The sequence below is a fragment of the Erpetoichthys calabaricus genome, chromosome 7 (genome assembly GCF_900747795.2).
Source record: "Erpetoichthys calabaricus chromosome 7, fErpCal1.3, whole genome shotgun sequence".
NCBI lineage: Eukaryota > Metazoa > Chordata > Cladistia > Polypteriformes > Polypteridae > Erpetoichthys > Erpetoichthys calabaricus.
Genome location: NC_041400.2, coordinates 75,527,076 through 75,551,428, shown reverse-complemented (window position 1 = coordinate 75,551,428; position 24,353 = coordinate 75,527,076). Strand labels below are relative to the sequence as shown.

The window sequence follows — 24,353 nt, the reverse complement described above, 5'->3', positions numbered from 1 at the left end:
ATTACCAGAGCCTACAAAAAAACTCGTAGATCTGTCCCACCTTAAATCGCTTCTTAAATCCGTTCGCACCTCTCCGCCAGCGTCTTTTGTCCTCTAAGTGTGCCGATAAACACAAGCTGCAAGCAGCCGGCTATTCCATCCCCCCACCAACTTAGAACATGCACAAACTTCTCCCAGCTTATGCCTTGATTGATTATCTGGGAGTGAAGTGGAGTTTTAGAGTGGAAATAATAGATCGTTATTTGGAACACATGCATTTTATGTGTGTTCCATTTCTACAGTAATCTGTTTAAACACATTGTTAAAACAGAAACGTTTTTCATATTTTAGTAGTAAATGACAAAATGTAGGCATAAACTGTATAATGTGTGAAGCCTGATGTCCAAATATCAAAGAAACACTTTCACAAAAGCTACAAATATAACAGAACAAGTGCGCTTTTATTCAGAAATATAACTGCAGAAAAAAAAAGCCGCGTTAGCATTCGCCATTGACACGCTTTTACAATGACTACCTCAGTGGTGCAGTGGTATCAACTCCTGACTGGTAATCAAAAGGTCACAAGTTCAATCCCGTACGACTCCATTTTGAGAAGTGAGCTGCTCTTATTCTTACTATTTTAGAATATAAACATACATTTGATTTCAGTCTGTAACAGCCGGTGTAATTTATGATACTTATAAAGGTTAGCTTTGTTTTTTTTTATTATTCAGTTTTATTATCTCTGCCACGTTCACGTGCGCCAAACAACCGACCCCCCCCGCATCTGACACTGCTGTTTTCACATAGACACGCTATAACAGAGGTAAACTCAGATCATGACGACCCTTCTACATCGGAGCAAGAATGCACATCACACTTTTGCCATCGCTGTACTTTGTATATGTACACGGAAAGCTCTGCAGTCTACTTGCGACTTTATGCTGTAGGAAGTAAGTAAATATATAAAAGTAAATAGGTAAATAACATTCGAAAGCAATGTTATTTACCTTTATTTATTTACTTACTTCCTACAGCCTAAAGTCACAAGTAAAGTGCAGAGGGCATGCTCAAAAAATACGTGTAATGCCCACGAAAAGTGCCTGCTGACACTTTAGTACACAAGCAATGGTACGAGAATGCAGTTAGACTTTTTTTGGGGCACATACAGAGTCGCTTGCGTTCTACATCGGAGCATTGCTTTCGAATGTTATTTACCTATTTACCTTTATTTATTTACTTCCAAATAACGATCTATTATTTCCTCTCTAAAACTCCAAATCACTCCCAGATAATCAATCAAGGCATAAGCTGGGAGAAGTTCGTGCACGTTCTAAGTTGGTGGGGGGATGGAATAGACGGCTGCTTGCAGCTTGTGTTTATCGGCACATTTAGAGGACAAAAGACGCTGGCGGAGAGGTGCGAACGGATTAAAGAAGTGATTTAAGGTGGGACAGATCTACAAGTTTTTTCGTAGGCTCTGGTAATTCTAGTGTTAAGTGTATGTGTGTATTTGTTTGTTAATATGCACATATATGCATATACATGTGTATGCTTATGTATATATGTGCATTACATTACTTTATTTACAACTGTTTTTGATAATACTATAAAAAGAGTAAAAAGAGTATAATCGGAATAATATATAATATATACAAATACAGTATAAAATATATAATATATATATTAAATAGTAGTTTTGCCTTTATTTACCAAAAAAATCAGCCAATGGAGTAAGCAAAATTTACTTAACAAGATTTTTTTTAAAATAAGCTAAATAACCATAAATACAAATGAAAACAAGATTCAGTAGCTTGATATAAAAACAATTAATTTGTTTAGATTTCATTGTTTGCAGTGAAATACATCTTTTTTTTATGGAGACTGTTGAATGTCTTATCTCATTTTTACTCTACTGAACTGTACTAATTAAAAGTTTTTTTTTTCTAACTAAAGCTATCACATTTTAATCTTTACTTCACTGCTGTTTGTGGAATTCTTCTGGTTTTGGGTGTGCCCTGTCCCTTGGCACGTCAAAGGAATGGAACTCTGTGATGTTTAGTGTTAGTTTCACCTTGGGAGACAAGATGGGGAGTTGGGTGACTAATAATTTATGTGACAGCTTAACAATCTTAACACCTGACAATAAAGATATGTAATTAGTGTTAAAGCTGAAATTTGAAATAACACACTGCTTTTAATTAAATCAAAAAAGAGTCACCTAGTATTAATAAGCTACATACATCTGATCAGTCATTAAGCTTTGTAAACTATAATGTCAAAGGCCTCAATCATAACCTAAAAAGAGAAAAAAAATTCTCCTGACACACAGGCTTAAAAGGCCGTCAATGATTAAAAACTCAAGCCCAAATATCAATCAACACAGTTTCAAAACATCTGCTTGGCTGGTGCCGAAGTAAGAACTGCTTCCTCGTGCCCAGGTCCCTATTTTGGCCCAGGGCCCAGGTCCCTATTTTGAGTAGAAGTAAAAATTTGTACCTTTTGTGAAAGTGTTTATTTGATATTTGGAATTCAGGCTTAACACATTATACACTTCATGTCTACATTTTATCAATTATTACTAAAACATGAAAAAAGTTTCTGTTTTAATGATGTGTTTATATAGATTGTTGTAGATACGGAACACACATGAAATGCATATGTTCCAAATAACGATATAATATTTACAAAAAGGTGTCATTTTGCTTGACTTCTCACTCTATACAACTATACACGCAGGCAAACAGACTTGAGCTGAGAAAACTGTGCGGCGGAGGGGGATGTGATAGTAGGCTGCTTGCTGCTTATCGACACATTTACAGGACAAAAGACGCTGATGGAGAGGTGCGAAGCGATTTAAGGTGGGACAGATCTACGAGTTTTTTCGTAGGCTCTGGTAATACTAGTGTTAAATGTAACTTATCCATATAAAATGGGTGAATAGCACCAAGACTAGATAAACTGTTCCAAGCTTTTAATGTAATTATGTCAGTGAACAGTTTTAAGAATGGACTTGCTTTCATTCCTAAATTTAATACGTAAAATTAACATTTTTGAAACTGTTATGTCTGTAGATTCATCGACTATCAAAGTGGTAGGCAAATTTTCAGTGTTGACTGTTGAATTCATTCTCTCGATGAACTCAAAGGTGTAATTCTCAATTCACCAACTATCTGGTATTTTCAAGTATTTAGCAAACAAGATAATGAATCCCCTGAACTGCCAACATAGAAGAATTTATTTTCACAGCCAGTAAAACATTACCTATTACCTTGTCAGGTATTGCTTATTTTTGCTGCACAAGTTACTTTCTGTCTTCATGTTCTTGCTTAGATTTTGATAATCTTTTTTTCAATAAACCTTTCAATTAATTGTTAAGTTTTATGACTGAATCAATATGAGATTTCTGGTTCAAATTGAGATGGTCCAATTTCCAGTCACTCCATACCTTCCTCGAGGTGCAACAAGATCCTGCTTTCAAACAAATTTTGAAAATGATATCATTGGTCTCTGACTAGTTTATCCCAGAAATATGTGCTGCCCAGCACTATGAGGTAAGTCTGTTTTAACAAAACATTCCAGCATCAATGCACTACTTGAACTCTCTTCAACTTTTTGTTCAGACATGGTTAAAGTAACAAAGAAACAACATCATAAACTGTTTCATATAGCACAATTACACTTTTAACAGCCACTGTATATGAAATCGTTTAGCTTGTGATAAAATATTTTACTTAAAGTTAAGCAAGATTAAAGATACAGGAAAAATAGAGAAAAAGAATAAAGAAGAGAGAAAAATTATAACTAGTGCAAAAATGCATTTACATACCAATTATTACTAGTGTTATGATATGCTTGTTTAAATCTTTTTCTACCTTTCCCTTAGCTGTTGGGAACACATTTTAAAAATATTTAGGGATTTTTTTTTAATATGAAGAATTAATTTTGTTCATTTATCTTTTTGTTGCAACACCATTTTAAGATTGATGATTTATTTTTGCAATCTCCCTTGATGCCATCTTGTATTTGTGGATGCCGCCATTTTGATATTATTTGTTGTCAGTATCCAAGACATTGCTATTGCAGGGCAACTGGATGTACGTGGAATATGACAGGATCTTTACAATGGTATAAAGATCAATGCCATGACTTCCTGGGGGTCTGAGTTTATGGGTTTTCTTTGTGGTTTTTCTTTGCTATTTCCCAGTTAACAAACTTCTGCGAGTGTTCTCCTGAATAAGAAGTTGATGTAATGTTTTGGGCTTTGTTGTCTAAAGTTTGTTAGTATGTACATGGCTTGTTTTTTTTTCATTTCATATCCTGATTCCTACCCCTGGCTTCTGTTCTGGGTGGCTCAACAGCTACTGTAGGTATTTTAAAAGAAACAGGATGAGAAGGACAGAACGGTGGAACTTAAGAAGATTATAATTGTTTGTAAACAATCAAAATGTTTAGTGAAATAATGAGCACATTTGATTTGGATGAACCATTTAAACAAGATTTATGCAAAACTACCAAGACTTTGGTTTGATTCTTGATAATTGCTGCTCAACACCCACCATGCACACAGTCCTGCCTGGCCAACCATGCACCCTTTCACAAGTCACCTTGAGTCATAGGAAGGACCTGTAGATTTAAGAATGTAGACCAAGGGGACAGCCTGATTTTTTCCCGCCTTCACTGAACTGGACCTGATTTTTAACCATATTTTTATAAGTAACAGCCAGAAAAATACAGTACCTTTTGCCTTGGGCAAGACATTTTCACTTGAAAGAAACTCTGTTCCACACTGCAATCCTCCTCTTCTGTAATACTTGTGTGTTGGACTCTGTATCTTCTGCCTATCCTGAGACATGGGACCAGGAGGGCTCTTTATTGGTGATACAAACATCCTAAAGAGGGTTGAAGCAGAGGTACTGAAGTCAAAAAGTTTTTAAAATATAAACTATACAATAAATTCAAATGCCAACAAAGTAAGACAACAATGTGGAAAAGTTTAATTTTTTTTCTCTGCTAGTGAAGGAACCAAAACAATGACAAAATATTGTCTAACCTCTTAAATGTACATAGAGATTTGATGCTGTGAGTTTTTTAATACTCGATTGTAAAAAGAAAACCAATTTTTAAGCATGAAGATGCCTTGAGATAGATTACTGCACTGTCAGAGGTTGGCGTCTACCAATGTTTTACCCTGTGTAAGGGGATATTTATTTTTTCAACATATTCGGTTTGAAATAATAAAATATCCATGAAAAGAAGACAATGCACAGACAAATGTAACACAGCAAATTATATATGTTGACAGAACTATAGGCTAATTACTTTTATCAAATGCAGGAAATCTGCTCTGTCCATTAACACTAGAATTACCAAAGCCTATGAAAAAACACATAATCCTGGCCCACCTTAAATCCCTTCGCACCTCTCTGTCAGCATCTTTTGTGTTGTAAATGTGTCAATCACCAAAAGCAGCAAGCAGCCTGCTATCCCATCCCCCCACCTACGCAGAAAGGGCAGAAAGTTTTCTCAGCTCAAGTCTGTTTACCTGAGTGTGAGTTGCCTGGAGTTGTATAGGGTAAATAACATTGTTATTTGGAATACATGCATTTCATGTGTGTTCCGTATTTACAACAATCTATGTAAACACATCGTTGAAAACAGAAACTTTTTCATGTTTTAGTAATAACTGACAAAATGTATACATGTAGTGTATAATTTGTGAAGCCCGAAGTCCATATATCAAATAAACACTTTCACAAAAGGTACAAGTATAACAAAACAAGTTCACTTTAATTCAAGAATACAGTAATCCCTCGCTGTATCGCGCTTCGCCTTTTGCGGCTTCACTCTATCGCGGATTTTATATGTAAGCATATTTAAATATATATCGCGGATTTTTTGCTGGTTTGCGGATTTCTGCGGACAATGGGTCTTTTAATTTCTGGTACATGCTTCCTCAGTTGGTTTGCCCAGTTGATTTCATACAAGGGACGCTATTGGCAGATGGCTGAGAAGCTACCCAACTTACTTTTCTCTCTCTCTCTTGCGCTGACTTTCTCTAATCCTGACGTAGGGGGATTGAGCAGGGGGTCTGTTCGCACACCTAGACGATATGGACGCTCGTCTAAAAATGCTGAAAGATTATCTTCACGTTGCTACCTTCTGTGTGCAGCTGCTTCGTGAAGCGACATGCTGCACGGTGCTTCGCATACTTAAAAGCTCAAAGGGCATGTATTGATTTGTGCTTGAAAAACAAACTCTGTCTCTCTCTCTCTTTGTCTGCTCCTGACGGAGGGGGTGTGAGCTGCCGCCTTCAACAGCTTTGTGCCGCGGTGCTTCGCATACTTAAAAGCCTAACAGCCCTATTGATTTGTTTGCTTTTCTCTATCTCTCTGACATTATCTGCTCCTGACGCGCACTCCTTTGAAGAGGAAGATATGTTTGCATTCTTTTAATTGTGAGACGGAACTGTCATCTCTGTCTTGTCATGGAGCACAGTTTAAACTTTTGAAAAAGAGACAAATGTTTGTTTGCAGTGTTTGAATAACGTTCCTGTCTCTCTACAACCTCCTGTGTTTCTGCGCAAATCTGTGACCCAAGCATGACAATATAAAAATAACCATATAAACATATGGTTTCTACTTCGCGGATTATCTTATTTCGCGGGTGGCTCTGGAACGCAACCCCCGTGATGGAGGAGGGATTACTGTATGACCAAAGAAAAAGAAAGCAGGTTAGGGTAGGCTGTTGATACGACAGCTAGCGTGGTGCAATGGTAAGAACTCTTGACTCCCAATCAAGAGGTTGCAGGTTCGATACCAGCTGCTCCCAAATTTACCATTTTGAATTGAGAGCTGCTCTTATTGTTAATATTAAGCAATAAAAACATAATTTGATTTACATTTTTAACAGCCGGTGTAAATTTATAGTACTTGTCAAAGTTAACGGTTTTTTTTTTTCAGTTTTATTCTCTCACTCACGTTCACGCTCCCACAACACCCAAACCCCATTCAGACTCCGTTTTCAGATAAAGACGTGGTATAACAAACAAACTTAGAATTGGGTAACATCGACCCTTGCAAAATAAACGTTAAAGAACTTACCTGTTTAAGTCATTAAATGCAGGGTGCGCTTTCGCAGTCATTTAACTTTGTCTTCGGCAGGTTCTCAGCTGGACGCTGGCAACGGGTCAGGCATGCCACCAGGTCAGGCCTGCTAGAGGAGGCTGCACGTACCCCATCATAAAGGCGAGCGTCCCTTTAGTTCTGCCGCCGGCAAAGAAAGGTGCGAAGCGTTTTAGTTAAGAACATGCATGCATGCATTAGTGTGAGGAGGGAATTCCCAAGAAGAATAGGCCTTTAGCTGTATTTATTATATGTCTTCCAATGGTTGAAAGGAGCACCTGTGCAGAAAGTACCTGCATTAGTTGCAATTGGTGAAAGGGAGCAATGTTTCGCAGGACTGGTTAAAGATTTGTTCCCCGACTATAAGAGGCACTTCCTTCCGCTTAAGGATTGTCTTTAGACTCAGTGGTGTGGTTAGAATGGTTGGTATAACTTTTTTATTCAGTATACCAAACAGCAGCTTGTGTCTGATTTTTTAAATTTTTTCTTTTATAAATATCTCCTAGTTGTAGTTTGAGATATTTATATAGATTTTGGTGCTCATCGTTTTTTTTTTTTTTAAAATTGTATATACAGTGATCCCTCCTCGATCGCGGGGGTTGTGTTCCAGAACCCCCCGCGAAAGGTGAAAATCCGCGAAGTAGAAACCATATGTTTATATGGTTATTTTTATATTGTCATGCTTGGGTCACAGATTTGCACAGAAACACAGGAGGTTGTAGAGAGATAGGAACTTTATTCAAACACTGCAAACAAACATTTGTTTCTTTTTCAAAAGTTTAAACGTGCTCCATGACAAGACAGAGATGACAGTTCCGTCTCACAATTAAAAGAATGCAAACATATCTTTCTCTTCAAAGGACTGCGCGTCAAGAGCAGAGAATGTCAGAGAGAGAAAGAGAGAGAGAGAGAGAGAGAAGCAAACAATCAGAAATCAACAGGTACTTTTTGGGCTTTTAAGTATGCGAAGCACCGTGCGGGAAGCATGTCGCTTGACAAAGCAGCTGCAAGGAAGGGAGGTAGTATTTCAGCATTTTTTAGACGAGCGTCCATATCCTCTAGGGGTGCGAACAGACACACTGCTCAGACCCCCTCCGTCAGGAGCAGAGAATGTCAGAGCGAGAGAGAGAGAAAAGCAAACAATCAAAAATCAATAGGGCTGTTTGAGCTTTTAAGTATGTGAAGCACCTTGCGGGAAGCATATCGCGCAACAAAGTGAACCACAAGTAAGCCCAGCGAGGAAGGGAGCAATGTGAAGGTAGTCTTTCAGTGTTTTTTGAGGAGCGGCCGTATCCTGTAGGGGTGTGAACAGCCCCCGTGCTCCCAATATATTTGAGGAGTTTTATTTAGTACGTAATACGTGCTCTGATTGGGTAGCTTCTCAGATATCTGCTAATAGCGTCCCTTGTATGAAATCAGCTGGGCAAACCAACTGAGGAAGCATGCACCAGAAATTAAAAGACCCATTGTCCACTGAAACCCACGAACCAGCGAAAAATCCGCAATATATATTTGAATATGCTTACATATAAAATCCGCCATAGAGTGAAGCCGCGAAAGTCGAAGCGCGATATAGCGAGGGATTACTGTACACTGTTTTTTTCCTTGTTAATATTTTTGGCATTCTTCTGAATTTGTTATGTGTGTAGTTTCTTCCTGAACTCCCTTTCTACATTTAGGAAGACTACCATTTTTGTCTTTATTTTTCATTTTTGGGGACTAGAAACTTCACTGTATCTATTGCTCACTATTTTTGATTGAGACATTATTTTTGTTGTTTTGTTACACCTGTAAATAAACCCACTTTTGTTTTGGAAATGCCACCTTTTTGTGTCTGTGTCTCCATGTCTGACTTGTTGCAAATATGACCCCATTCGGTCTCAAACTACAAGACGCCCACTGTGTGGTTGGGTGCCAACCTTACCAATACACGGGGTGTCACATACATGTTGGGATGGCTATCGAAAGCTGATATTAAACTGGTACCAGTTCAGGATTGGTCTGTACCAAAATATCAATAAGCTCCTGGAAAAACAGTGCAGCTATCGGTATTTTTATAATGTTAATTCATTCTAAAATTACTGCAGTTTTTAAATTCCTAACCATTCCTTAATGATTACTACACTTCAACCATCAGGCAATCACATTTTATTTGTGTAGCTGTGTGTGTCGCAAAGTTTAATGTGTCTTTTGTAATTATTTTTTAGTTATTAACTCCCCCAAAATCAATTGTTCTTCTATATAGTTAGTAGCATATTGATCGTATTGTAATGATCTGACTGGAGATTCAGAGGGCCATGTGGCTGGACAGTTACAGAGCTCTGTGCTTTCAGAAGGTGCAGTGCGATATGCAAATGAAATGCCTCAGTAGAAAGGAGGAGGTCCTGGGAAAAGGGGTGAAAGGAGCATGACAAAAAGGATGGAGGGTGGAAGGTGTTGGAACAGGTGTGTGCTGGCCAGAACATGTGGGGACAAGAACAGTGCAAAGCGGACAAGCAAGTAGAGGGGAACAAGAGGAATGAGAGTGAAAGAGCATCATGCTTCAGGCCGTAACACTGAAGCAGAAGACAAGCAGCGTAAAGGTAGGTAAACGAGTCTGACTGCAATTAGAAAGCTGAGTCGTCTCCAATGGCTAGAACAGTGGGAGTTCAGCTGAAGGCAATTAATAAAGGCTCATCCGTTTCAAACTAGCGGTCAATACAAGACTGCAAGCCCACTACCGCATACACTTGGCCAGATTTGTCCCGCTCCTGCCCGCAGAAACATATTACTGCTGTATGTAAAAAATTACGCATGGTTGACAAGATTCTTTAACATGAAGGAGGGGACTGAAGCTTTCTTCTATTTGTTCCAGGTGTCCTTTTCATTTTTTGCAATTATTCTGCTTCACCAGTATTTAATATGGATCTCCAATGGGATTTAAATCATTTTGGATTTTTTCACAGAAAGGAACAGAAAAGTGCAGTGTCTTGTTAAAGCTTTTTAAGTAACTGCTTACTATTCCATTTGGAAATTATGTACAATCTACATTAATCATTGCTATTCATTCCAGTAAAATGTGACTTTCTGTTTTGACATGGAAGGTACCAGCTGGTATACTACTGCTAACAAACTTTCAAAAAGTAGTGGAGACTTGTAATTTTTTTTTTTTTTTTTAATTACAGGTCACAGTACTTTTTGCTTATCAAAACATGCACACTTTAATCAAGCAAAGTAGCATTGTGAACGTACTAGCAGGCATCTCTGCGTCTGCTAGTTTGCTATGAGAGGAAATAGGTCGTTACTAACAGCTGGCCAGTAAACTTTACCGCACTCTTCGATTTACTGCAGTTGCATTAAGGCACAGTTATTACATATTATTACAAATTTCGTATTGTTTCTTCTCCTTCTATATCTCGTACATCAAAATATAAAATAAAAGACATGGAAGGAGAAGCTTTGGGCTCAGAAATGTTGCTGCTTTATAGAACACGTGGATTGGACTTACTACCCATATTTTAAATCTTATTTTATTTTGTATAATAGTTGTGTTTATAATAATTTGTAATCAATTTGATTTATTATTTAATAAACATAGGGGTAAAGCTGTTGCCCAGTCTTTAATTTTCTTGTTTTTTATTAACAATATGTTAGATTATAAAGCCAGAATATTTTTTACTGTGTAAGGCTAGGTATATTGAGAATAGTTTTTCTTATGAATAATCGTCTTTAATAAAATCCCTGTGTGCGTCCAGTGTCCATGTGTGTGTCTTCTGGTGAAGTGCGCATGCACGGGGCATGGTGCGATGCTTCAAAGGCCGCCTGACGCGTCACACAAGGCAGAGAGGGCGTGACCTATAAAATATCGCGCAGCAGATCCAATCGGATTTCGGTACATGCGGTAAGACCTAAAACATAAAACACGAAAAATCCAATCGGGTACTGAGACGCGGAGACCAGCTTCCCCATTGCAAGTGCAAGTGTTCACTCTGAGGATGTCAGAATTGCGATTAAGAAGCTTAGGCCGGTAAAGTATAAAGTAAAAGATTTATTTTCGCGCACATTACATCAGTTGCTGGGGAGAATCTGCTGATTGCCCACTGTTGTGACAGAAAATTAAACGCATATTACGGATAGCAAAGCCAGTAACACTGTCAGAGAAAATTACAGGCATTTTACAGAAAAAATTTAACGAGGTAAAAGGTCCCTTGCCATTTAATATAGACTGTTCCTACTAATGTTTATGGACTACTGTTCTAGCGCCTGTTATTGTAATGGGCTTAATGTCTAGTATATTATAAATAGTTCTGTTTGTTTAATAGTTTTATAATGTTTAAGTTTAGCTTCTGGTATTGAAGCAGCACTACAGAAATACAGGAAACTATTGTAACTTATTATTTTTTTGAAAAGTTAAATTAAAATAACTGTTAAAATAAGTATCAGATTGATAAGCATTATTGGTATTGATATGGACTGATAAAATCCTAATGACATCCATCCCTATCATGTATGGAGAGAGTGTTTTGCACTCATGGAAAGCTTCTAAAAGTTCCCAAACTGTATTATAAACTATTTGAATTAAGTGTTACCTGAAAAATTTTGTCTCCTTTCTATTAGTATTTAACAGGGGTAGCTAAGCAGCAAGTGGCGTTTCTCTTCAAAGAAAATCCATGGAAAAGGAAGTTGAATTCCTGTTCTTTTGGGTTTTTCGTTTTTTTCTTTGTTGTTCTTTTTAGGTTCAGTTTGAAATAATGTGTTGGGCAAGTTCATCCATCCATCCTCTTCCGCTTATCCGAGATTGGGTCGTGGGGGCAGCAGCTTGAGCAGAGATGCCCAGACTTCCCTCTCCCCGGCCACTTCCTTTAGCTCTTCCGGGAAAATCTCAAGGCATTCCCAGGCCAGCCGAGAGACATAGTCCCTCCAGCGTGTCCTGGGACTTCCCTGGGGCCTCCTCTCGGTTAGACGTGCCCGGAACACCTCACCAGGGAGGCGTCCAGGAGGCATCCTGATCAGATGCCTGAGCCACCTCATCTGACTCCTATCGATGCAGAGGAGCAGCGGCTCTACTCTGAGCCCCTCCCGGATGACTGAGCTTCTCACCCTATCTTTAAGGGAAAGCCCAGACACCCTATGGAGGAAACTCATTTCAGCCGCTTGTTTTTGCGATCTCGTTCTTTCAGTCACTACCCAAAGCTCATGACCATAGGTGAGGGTAGGAACGTAGATCGACTGGTAAATTGAGAGCTTTGCCTTGCGGCTCAGCTCCTTTTTCACCACGGCAGACCGATGCAGAGCCCGCATCACTGGGGATGCTGCACCGATCCGCCTGTCGATCTCCCGCTCTATTCTTCCCTCACTCGTGAACAAGATCCCGAGATACTTGAACTCCTCCACTTGGGGCAGGATCTTGCTCCCAACCCTGAGAGGGCATTCCACCCTTTTTCGGCTGAGGACCATGGTCTCGGATTTGGAGGTGCTAATTCCCATCCCAGCCGTTTCACACTCAGCTGCGAACCGATCTAGAGAGAGCTGAAGATCACGGCCTGATGAAGCAAACAGGACAACATCATCTGCAAAAAGCAGTGACCCAATCCTGAGTTCACCAAACCAGACCCCCTCAATGCCCTGGCTGCGCCTAGAAATTCTGTCAATAAAAGTTATGAACAGAATCGGTGACAAAGGGAAGCCCTGGCGGAGTCCAACTCTCACTGGAAATGGGTTCGACTTACTGCTGGCAATGTAGACCAAGCTCTGACACTGATCGTACAGGGACTGAACAGCCCTTATCAGGGGGTCCAGTCCCCATCCTCTCGGAGTACCCCCCTCAGGATTCCGCGAGGGACACGGTCGAACACCTTTTCCAAGTCCAAAAAACACATGTAGACTGGTTAGACAAACTCCCATGCACCCTCCAAGACCCTGCTAAGGGTGTAGAGCTGGTCCACTGTTCCACGCCCAGGACGAAAACCACACTGTCCCTCCTGAATCCGAGGTTTGACTAACCGACGGACCCTCCTCTCCAGGACCCCCGAATAGACTTTTCCAGGGAGGCTGAGGAATGTGATCCCTCTGTAGTTGGAACACACCCTCTACTCCCCCTTCTTAAAGAGGGGAACCACTACCCCAGTCTGCCAATCCAGAGGCACTGTCCCTGATGTCCATGCGATGTTGCAGAGGCTTGTCAACCAGGACAGTCCTACAACATCCAGAGCCTTGAGGAACTCCGGGCGTATCTCATCCACCCCTGGGGCCCTGCCACCAAGGAGTTTTTTGACCACCTCGGTGACCTCAGTCCCAGAGATGGGGGAGCCCACCTCCGAGTCCCCAGGCTCTGCTTCTTCATTGGAAGGCATGTTAGTGGGATTGAGGAGGTCGTCGAAGTACTCCCCCCACCCACCCACAATGTCCCGAGTCGAGGTCAGCAGTGCACCATCCCCATCATATACAGTGTTGACACTGCACTGCTTCCCCCTCCTGAGACGCCGGATGGTGGACCAGAATCTCCTCGAAGCCGTCCGAAAGTCGTTCTCCATGGCCTCCCCAAACTCCTCCCATGCCCGAGTTTTTGCCTAAGCAACCACCAAAGCCGTATTCCACTTGGCCTGCCGGTACCTATCAGCTGCCTCCAGAGTTCCACAGGTCCTGTAGGACTCCTTCTTCAGCTTGACGGCATCCCTCACCACCGGTGTCCACCAACAGGTTTGGGGATTGCCGCCACGACAGGCACCGACCACCTTACGGCCACAGCTCCGGTCAGCCTCCTCAACAATAGAGGCACGGAACATGGCCCATTCGGACTCAATGTCCCCCACCTCCCTCGGGATGTGGTTGAAGTTCTGCTGGAGGTGGGAGTTGAAGCTACTTTTGACAGGGGACTCTGCTAGACGTTCCCAGCAGACCCTCACAACATGTTTGGGCGTACCAGGCCTGACCGGCATCCTCCCCCACCATCGAAGCCCACTCACCACTAGGTGGTGATCAGTTGACAGCTCCGCCCCTCTCTTCACCCGAGTGTCCAAGACATGTGGCCGCAAGTCTGACGACACGACCACAAAGTCGATCATCGAACTGAGGCCTAGGGTGTCCTGGTTCCAGGTGCACATATGAACACCCACTATGCCTGAACATGGTGTTCGTTATTGACAATCCGTGACGAGCAAAGAAGTCCAATAACAAAACACCGCTCGGGTTCAGATCGGAGGGGCCATTCCTCCCAATCACACCCTTCCAGGTCTCACTGTCATTGCCCACGTGAGCATTGAAGTCTCCCAGCAGACCGAGGGAGTCTCCAGAAGGTATGCCCTCTAGCACCTCCTCCAGGGACTCCAAAAAGGGTGGGTACTGCAAACTAAGTAATAAGTATGCAATAAGTATGCCCACACCCGCTCGGCGCCTCTCACCGGGGGCAACTCCAGAGTGGTAGAGAGTCCAGCCTCTCTCAAGGAGATTGGTTCCAGAGTCCAAGCTGTGCGTCGAGGTGAGCCTGACTATATCTAGCCGGAACCTCTCAACCTCATGCACTAGCTCAGGCTCCTTCCCCTTCAGAGAGGTGACATTCCACGTCCCAAGAGCCAGTTTCTGTAGCTGAGGATCAGACCGCCAAGGTCCGCGCCTTCGGCCACCACCCAACCTCCTTGGCCCCTCCCATAGGTGGTGAGCCCATGGGAAGGTGTTGGGCAAGTTCTTCAAATGTTATCTGCTTGTTTATATACTGTTACTTTCATGAAGTAAAATAAAATAAAAAAAGAAAATCCATTGAATAACATCTAACTCATTAATGAGTTAACAGATCACATAGGGAAGGCAGGAGACTTTTGAATGTCGTAATAGGTCAAGTCAGAGAAGGCTATCCCAGTTAGTAATCAAAGTACCCATCAACAGATTTAAGGCCACAAATATGTAATGTTTTTTCATGTACAGTATGTATTAGTGTTGTTGCTATTGACTAGATTTGCAATCTATTAAAAATATACATGTGAATTTCCCATTGGGATTAATAAAGTATCTATCTATCTATCTATCTATCTATCTATCTATCTATCTATCTATCTATCTATCTATTAACAACTGATGTGACTAAATATACTACAGTAAATACACAGTATCATGTTTAAATCTCCATAATATTTTAGAGGAAAAAGATAAACTAGGAAGTCTTAAAAATGCCTTCATGAGAAATGTATACATTTAAGAAGCATTTTGTGACCCTTTAAAGCTCTTCCTTTGAAAATTGTACTTTTCAGCTCTGCTGTAGTGTCAGGATATCTTGGCAAATTACAACAAAAGGCACATTTTTAAAATACTGCATAAAATCATTTGTTTACTTTCAGTTAAAACTTGATAGGAAACATTGTCTTCTAAGAAAGCCAAATTCAATGCTTTTCTAAGGCCCTCACGTGTCTTCACAGATTGTCAAAATGGCCCCTGCACAGGTAAAACTCTGTGAAAAGGAGAGATGGAGTTTCAACTGGATAACGGATGGGCTATCATCCAGTAAAAAGGGTGAAGTTTCGCTTTCAGAACATTTCAAAATGACTTATTTATGAAACATTATGATTCAGTGCAGATCAGCTTTAGCTTTTCAGAAATTTATCCATCTGTTTTCATAGCATAATAATGGGTGTCATTTTTCAATTAAACATCAGAAATACAGATTTAGTCTGCCAGCTCTCAAAACAGCCAAAATGAATGTGCTATGCAAATAAGAATCCTCCTTTCAGTACATGGGATGTTTCTTTGTGTTTGCCAAATATTACAATGCATTACTAGTTAGATATGCTGCACTTTTACAAACAGCTGTAATGAAAAAAATTATATATATTTTATAATTTTGTAGTCACATATCTAAGCACTTTCTCCATCTTACAAGTATATGTATAGCCTTGTGCCATGCTGTTAAAATTGGTTAAAGAAGTTTTGAGCTATCATCTGGCATTTTTTAAAGTTACAGAACTTTAAACAATACATACAGTACAAGGTGGGGAGGTATTAAGCTGCACTAAGAATTTTCTTATTTATGATGTGAATATTCATGAACTTTGTGAACAGCATTACAAGACACACAAAAAAAATCAATTGGGTTCCTGTTGTACACATTTCCATGTACATGAAGTTGATTTTACTTATTTTTTGAGAAAAGTGAAACTTCCTAAAATCTGTATTTTCCTGAGAACCTCCAAAACACCATATTGGTCTCCTCATCATTAGGCTAGAATATGTTTGTACATGTAAAATGTTAAAACATCTGTCTGAGTCTGCTATATCATTTAAACTAAGAAACTGTAGATAGCAGGAAACAGCTGCAGCTGGAAGATATTCAAAGCGTTTATAATATGTTGCCAAAGCCATAAGTTAAGTAGCACACCATAACTATGCATGGCCCACAGTTAGTTTTAGCTCACTGATTGACATCAGAAGAGTCTTGGGTTAAACAAATGTCTTTAGATTAAGCTGCATAGCCGAAATTGCCATGATGGAATGCAACTTTATTGTCTCAGTGTTGGCAGAAAACTATTTTCTTTTGAGATGAAACGCTCCTAAACCAATAATGCTTTCTGCTTGAACACTCATCTGTGCTTTTTTTGCCTTCCATCATTTCTTAAATAAGTTTACCTTTAAGTGATAAATTTGAACAGTTAAACAGTTTTAAAAGTTAATTGCTTAAATCGAGTATCAAGATTACTCGCAACAACTCTACTATGTGTTATTTTGAAAATAATTTTGTGTTAAAATTCATGCCAACTTTAATGAACTATGAATTATTCAGTTGTTTAGCACATGCTAAACCTTGTCTATTCATCAATTTTTAGCTTAAATAAGCTTGTACATGTAGCAGTTTCTCATAGTGTGTCAATTATAAAGATAATATTAAGTTAGTAAGTTAATAAATAGGATAAGAAGAGGAAGTGCAGTTAGTGATTAACTTTACCTTTAACTAAAGTCTGGAACAAATAAGATAATTAAATCCAAGAAATCTGAAATCAAATCATATCTTAAAGATTCAAGAAAATAAATATAAAATAAAAAAATAAACACGGCATGAATAGGGTTCTAAACATGTGTCTTTATGCTTAAATACATTTGTTCATGGCTTAACTTTTTGGAGTGTCAAACACAGCTATAAATTCACCTAAGCATAAAGATCCCCACAACCTGTTTCAGACAGTTGTGGTCCAGAAAAGAACAGGTTAATTGCAATGATTCTTCCATCATGACTACTAATGATACAACACAGACTCAACTGTTTCAACAGAATCTGCAGATAACCCCTTAAAGGACTGTTAAATCAATGACATAAATAAGTCAAACATGAATAAAAAATCCTACCTGGTAATTAAATAAAACAATTAACAATAAATAAAATGCATTATTATTATTATTAATATGGCATAGACAGCTGCTACATATTGCACAAAATAAACTTCTATCAATCTCTTACCAGGTAATCCTACCTGGTAATTAAATAAAACAATTAACAATAAATAAAATGCATTATTATTATTATTATTATTATTATTATTAATATGACACAGACAGCTGCTACATATTGCACAAAATAAACTTCTATCAATCTCTTACTGATTGGACTCTTTGAAAATTGAGCTTTTTTTAAAAGCTGCTTGAATTGATGAGGACAGCTAAAGGGTAACCACTGTTTTAACATCACATTCCTTTATTCAAGTCTCAAATGTAATCTAAATCATGGTGGTAATCATCAGTTGAAGTGTTTGCTTGCCTTTTGCAGAATGCACTGGGAGGCTAGGGTTGAATCCCAGCATACTGCAGTTTTTCTCTTTTTTTCTTCTTAATAAGACAGTAAAGCAAACAAACTTTTTTAAAAGAAATAATAAACTATATAAGCACTGTGTGAGCATTATTTCTAAGTTTCCACTCTCACTCTCTGGGCATTTCCAGAAATGAATAGTCTCTCTATCCAAACGTCCACCCTGCTTACATCTGATATTAATGTGCGTTTTTGGCGATCTGATCATGATTGAATATTGACCACTTTAAAAACCAGCAATAACCACACTTTTGTTTCAGTCAGTGATTTTTTTGAAATTATACTATCTGTAAGCATACTAGCAGCTAGTACAATGTTTGGGGTTGTTGCTATGTTTTATGAGTATGGCCACTTTTTGTGACGGTTGATGCACTGTTTGGCTTCTAAGGTTATTCTTATAAAAGTGGGAGTGGATACAATTCTCATATAGTCAGAGTTAAAGTAGCGAGGTTTAGAATCATCACTGAGGTTTAATAAGTTAAACATAATTACTATATGTGTACTGGGGTGATGTTTGATGTGATTCTGTGATGACAATACTTTGGTATATACAGTAGCAAAAGGAAAACACAACAACACAGACTTACTTGATTAGGTAAGTTTTTATTGGAAGGCGCTAAGAAAACTACATAAACTGCAGTACAAATTGGTGGAAAGGAGAGGTAAAGGAAAATGCCACCTCCTTGAAATAAACAGAACTGCTTGCTTTTTCTTCTCTGTGCTCTGTTTCGCTACCTCCTTACAATGTCTGCTCTAGCATAATCCAGTTGAAAAGAAAATATAGACTAATAAAAGAAATAATCTATTATTTTGTCCAAGTGGGCTTGACACCACTGATTTAAGTGATCAACATTAAAAAAAACTCAATGATATATGCAGATTTTTATTTTAGTTTTTTAAATTACAGTCCTCTTTTTACCAACTGGTGGAGAAGAAACATTTACAGCTTTATGTGAATGCTAATCTTTAAAAAAAAACTGAAATTCAAAGGAGCTATCCTTACTTCCTATATATAAGTTGTGATTAGACTATGATCAGATCATTCCAACTACATTTTGAAGTTGTCAGGAAAAAATAGCATAGTTTCTCCTCTTTGTTTAATGCATGCTCCATTCCAAACATTGTTATGTTTGCCAGTAAAATGCATGCATAATAGCTTTCTCTGCTTTTTACTACCATACAGCAAGAAATTAGGTCTGAATTCTTAGGTGTATTATGTGTTATTATTGTTTTAACAGCATGTTTTTTTTTTCTTCAAAAATGGCATTAAATTTCGTAAGTGTAGGGTCATAAATGCCTCTTTACAGAAACCATTCAATAATGTCTTCAAGTTTAATGCATTTACTAAACTCCAATAAAATGTAAACTGAATTCTTTAATAAAATATTAACAACGCGGACATAAAAATAATGCAACTATAGAAAAATAATTATTTGTTTTTTATCAGGGTCAATTATGTTTTAGCTTGTAAGTTATATTTCATTTTTGAACACTGACTTTAATGGAAGCTTATATATACATTGTAAATTGTTTCTTTTTAAAGCAGAAAAAACAGTCCAATTTCCATGTAAATACAAAACACTTTGGATTGTATCAGAAAGTCTAACTCATTTAACAGAAGCACTTAGTACTTTACAAACTTATTGAATTTCACTGTCTACTGTAGCATACATATAATGAATAGGAATATCAACAAGTAAACAAGTTGAGAGATTCAATAACAAAAACTAATTAGAACAAACAATTCATCCTAAGTAATTCATGCTAATTATGCAATCAAAAAAAGAACACTTAAAAAATTGGAAGAAAATATCACACACTTTTTTTATTTGTATTATTTAATTACTTAAAAGAAAAGAGAATCTCTTTTTTCAAAGTACTTTGTTTATCTGATCACATCAGTAATACAACGTAAGATTTGAGAATCCCTGATTCACCGTACTTATATAGTTTACCCTGAGACTGCAAAGCAGTGCTCGTTTCCAGGGATGCTCCAATCAGGTTTCTAAATCAGCACCGATTTCATGTTGCTTGATTGACCGATTCTGATTTTTTTCCTTTGTTCCTTTAAAAAAACTTTTTACAGTAAGCTCCTGGATAACCAGACACATAGAAGTGTTATGTCCTATATTAAAGTGTTAACTTTGGCATTTTTATAATTGAACTATTGATCACTGGTGTTAATTGTTCATTTTTATTAAGAAAATTAAATTCTGTAGGGGTTATTGTTCAGTGACCATAAAATTACTACAACAGATAAATTTTCCCAACAATACATACCTTTAATAAAATATATACAAAAATATTAACCCATAATACATATAGCATAAAAAATAAAAAGCTTCTCATAATTACAAGCTGTCATATTGTTTAAATTTTTCTGTAATGCACATATCTGAAATAGAGTTTAATTAAAAAAGTAGTTTTCACCATTTCTCTAACAATAAAATACATATTTTATGTTATCACACAATCAATTAATTAATTAAACAGCTTAAATTTAAAAATATATGCACTTATAGGTTTGCTGTTAAAATATACATTTACTACATTTATATAGGTGTTTTTTTCTTCAGCATATCTGCCAGACATTTGTAACTCTTGAGGTGTAATTTAAAATATGGATTATCATTTTAATTACGTATTATTTGTTTCTTACCAAAACTTATGCTGTATGACACACAGCAACAAATAATAAACACAGAACAAATCTTTTTAAGAAAAGCCCATTGTTTACTAGGCAGCAATTTCAATTTTTTTTTTTTTTTTAACAAATAAAAATGAAGGTTGCTGCACTTAAAAAACAGCTCACTGTCCAAATTCAAATGGTGTCTGTTTTAAATTTAAGGACAAAATAAAAAGGCAAGAAAAGCTACATTAATGAATTCAGATCATCTCTGATTCCTTTACTATATAGTTTAATATTCCAATCATCTCTCACTCTCTGATGAAACAAACTTATACTTGCTGATCTTTGTTTACACTGCAGGAAGTTTGCTGCAAAAACAAAGCAAAAAAACAAAAAAAAACAAAAAAGAGAAATGTTTGTTCAAGTAGCCCTTGCTCCATGTGCTGGTTCAGCAAATGTAATACCTTGCTTAAAGGAGCATTACACCTAAATTACAGCAATATTTAGAAAAGCTGGGACTGAAAATATCAATTTACCAATCAAGTCTTTTTGGTGAAAACTGGATGATTTAGAACGGTGGCCGATTGATTGGAGCTTCCCTACCTTATTCCTCTGAAAGTATTAAAGTTTACAGGTGCGGTCCACTCCCAGAAGGTTTCAAAAATCCAACATTTGCAAGGCTGTCTAGTGCTTCCAGTCTTATGCAAAGGGAACTAAGAGGTAAACTTGGCTTGCTGCTTTAGTGTAACTATCTCCGAGTCATTAAAACTAAATGTAAACACAATGTACAGTAAATTCATTCAGTTTGTTCTTTCCCAAAAAATGTATCTTTCTTATTTGTACAGATTCTTTTTAATAATACAAACTTTTTATAAATACATCTTTTATATAATACATTTTGTATACAGAAGGAAAGACTATAGTGTTGAAAATACAACATACCACAAAACAAAAAAATATATGTATATATTTTTTTTTACATAAATGACTAACATTGCTGTCATAACTCGCATGTTGCTTTATATTCAATCTAAGACCTTTAGATTCACCTGTAATGTACATTTAAAAGTAACATGATTGCTGCATTCAGGAACTTCAGTGTCTCATTTAAAATGACAGGCATAACCTTTAAAATGAAAGTAATCATAATTATAATTACAGAATACAAGTCAGCCATATGAATAGATACAATAGGAACCGATGATTAAAATATTATTCCAGTTCCTTTAAAAAGGTTATTTTTGGGTGAGTTCTTGTTTTCATTGCCCATTTCCTGAATAATTTAGATAGACAGACAGACAGACAGACATACTTTATTAATCCCAAGGGGAACTTGTTTGCATAATTTTCAATAGCTTGTTTTCATAACTTGTCAAAAATTTCACTATATTGGATCTTTATAAATGATACTAAATTGCCCTATGTTGGTGAATACATGGGCGGCACAGTGGCGCAGTGGGTAGCGCTGCTGCCTCACAGTTAGGAGACCCGGGTTCACTTCCTGGGTCCTCCCTGCGTGGAGTTTGCATGTTCTCCCCATGTCTGCATGGGTTTCCTCCGGGTGCTCTGTTTTCCTCCCACAGTCCAAAGACATGCAGGTTAGGTGTATTGACGATTCTAAATTGTCCCTAGTGTGTGGGTGTGTGTGTGTGTGTGCGCACCCTGCGGTGGGCTGGCACCCTGCCAAGGGTTTGTTTTCTGCCTTGCGCCCTGTGTTGGCTGGGATTGGCTCCAGCAGACCCCCGTGACCCTGTAGTTTGGATATAGCGGGTTGGATAATGGATGGATGAATGGATTAACCAAACACAGGGGTTGGCGAGCGAAGCGAGCAGGGGGCAGAGCCCCCTAGTTTTGAATAAAACAAACAAATGTTAATTAAATTGACCCTGTAGTTAGGATATAGCGGGTTGGATAATGGATGGATGGTAAATACATGAATGGAACCAAATTTGTTCCTGATATAATTTCTGCTTTGAGCCCAATAAGGCCAGGATAGGCTCACCCCTTCAGACTCCTGATTAGATTAGATATTACTTCCTCAATCCTCTACAATTTTTTGTGAAACCAATAGGTTTTAACATGCTGAACACAAATATGTATTTTTAATTTCTATATCATGTAGGATTTTCAAGAAAACTACAATTACACATTTAACACTCTGATGTCTGCAGCAGCATAGGCCTATGCTATAATATTGCAATGTAAGCAACACGAGAGACAGACTTCACTTTCCCTGGTGGCGTTTCTCCATGTTGGCAATGTCTTTCACCACATTTGTCAATGATGACCCCGAGGTTGGCGGGGAAGAAGTCCAAGTGGGAATGAAGAAAATGCATCTTCAGTGATATGTTGCTGTTCATTGACTTGTATGCCTGGCTGCCAAAGGTGCATCAACAAAGTATTGAGCAAAGGCTGTGAATACTTATGTACATGTGATTTCTCAGTTTTTTTATTTTTAATAAATTTGCAAAAACCTCAAGTAAACTTTTTTCATGTTGTCATTATGGGGTGTTGTGTGTAGAATTCTGAGGAAAAAAATGAATTTAATCCATTTTGGAATAAGGCTGTAACATAACAAAATGTGGAAAAAGTGATGCGCTGTGAATACTTTCCGGATGCACTGTATGTTCTTTGGATCAACCAGTGGGTCATTTTCTAACCTGGAACAAATTTCCTGCGACGTGGCCAGTCCTTTATCATGTAATGTGAATCTCTTGCTCAGCTGTCCTACTCATAAATAAAACAACTGTATTTGGTGTATCCAAGCTGCAGACAGAGTAAAACTGAAATCACCTTCTGATCGCCACATATATTCCAGTTATACCTCAAGTACTTGAAGGTGTTTCAGCAGCTGCTGCACGTTTACATACATTTCCTTCATATGAACAGCATGTTTGACAGGTATAGAAGGGTAAATATTGCCATTGTTCAGCAAAACATCCCTCAGACCTAACAATAATGAATGAATAAACAGTCGCCATTCTGTTCGATCATGTTCTTATCCAAGAGCAGAAAACGATTCATCGATGTCACTGCAAAAAGTCAGACTGTCAGCTTGTCTGAAGAATTTTGATAAATCTTCATGATGGCGGCAAAATTCTGAAATTTTTCTACCTGGTGACAATAGGTTTCATCCCTACAACCTTCACCCAAGCAGTTCTGCCTGACTTTTCGGTAAGTCCAAACCTCTGATAAGATCGTTGAGCTCTGCACGAGAAATTAAATGCGGATCATGGGATGTTGATAGCTTGAAAGCTGGATTGTCAGCAGCTGCAGCAGTTTCCATCTGTATCAGCTCATCCATCTGCCTCCTTGTCCTCGTCCTCCAACGTTTTGGAACTGGAAGACTTTCATTATGTGGCACTGGTCTCATTGAAGAGGCATGGTTTGAGTACTCAATAAACTTCCAGTTTTTGGAAGAAAATCTTGAGATATTTGTTCAGCAGAAGTAACAATCAATGACATCATCCTCTTGCTCCCTCTGTATTATTGGGATGGCAAATGGTATGGACGGACGCACACCCTTCAGCCAAGCTCACAGACTGGTAGAGCAAGATGGACAGCATATATGATGAGACCATACTTTGTCTTGGACACCAATTTTACACCCAAAGTATAACTCATGTGTCTTTATGAGTGCTGTCATTCTCCTTTTCTGTGATTTCAAAGTGAACTCACCACAGATGTAACAAAACTTGTCGATATCAGAAATTATATGAAATTAAATTCACGACATTTGAACTAAACACTTTTATTTGTAAATACTCATTGACACTGATATCAGTTACAAACACTGCTGCTGTTAGGTACCTATATATATAGCATCGTGTTGCCACGGAAACAAGCCTTAGTCTTGAAG

At 38.1% G+C, this 24,353-nt stretch overlaps 1 protein-coding gene across 3 annotated transcripts in view; it reads right to left on the bottom strand.

Moving 5' to 3' along the window:
• The window catches only part of kiaa1328 (KIAA1328 ortholog), a 427,478-nt gene that overhangs the window by 120,052 nt on the left and 283,073 nt on the right, over nt 1–24,353 (bottom strand). For all 3 annotated transcript variants that reach the window (XM_051930087.1, XM_051930086.1, XM_051930088.1), the window contains one exon: nt 4,720–4,871. In XM_051930087.1, the coding sequence (XP_051786047.1) occupies nt 4,720–4,871 (152 nt within the window). The remainder of the gene's footprint in view (nt 1–4,719; nt 4,872–24,353) is intronic.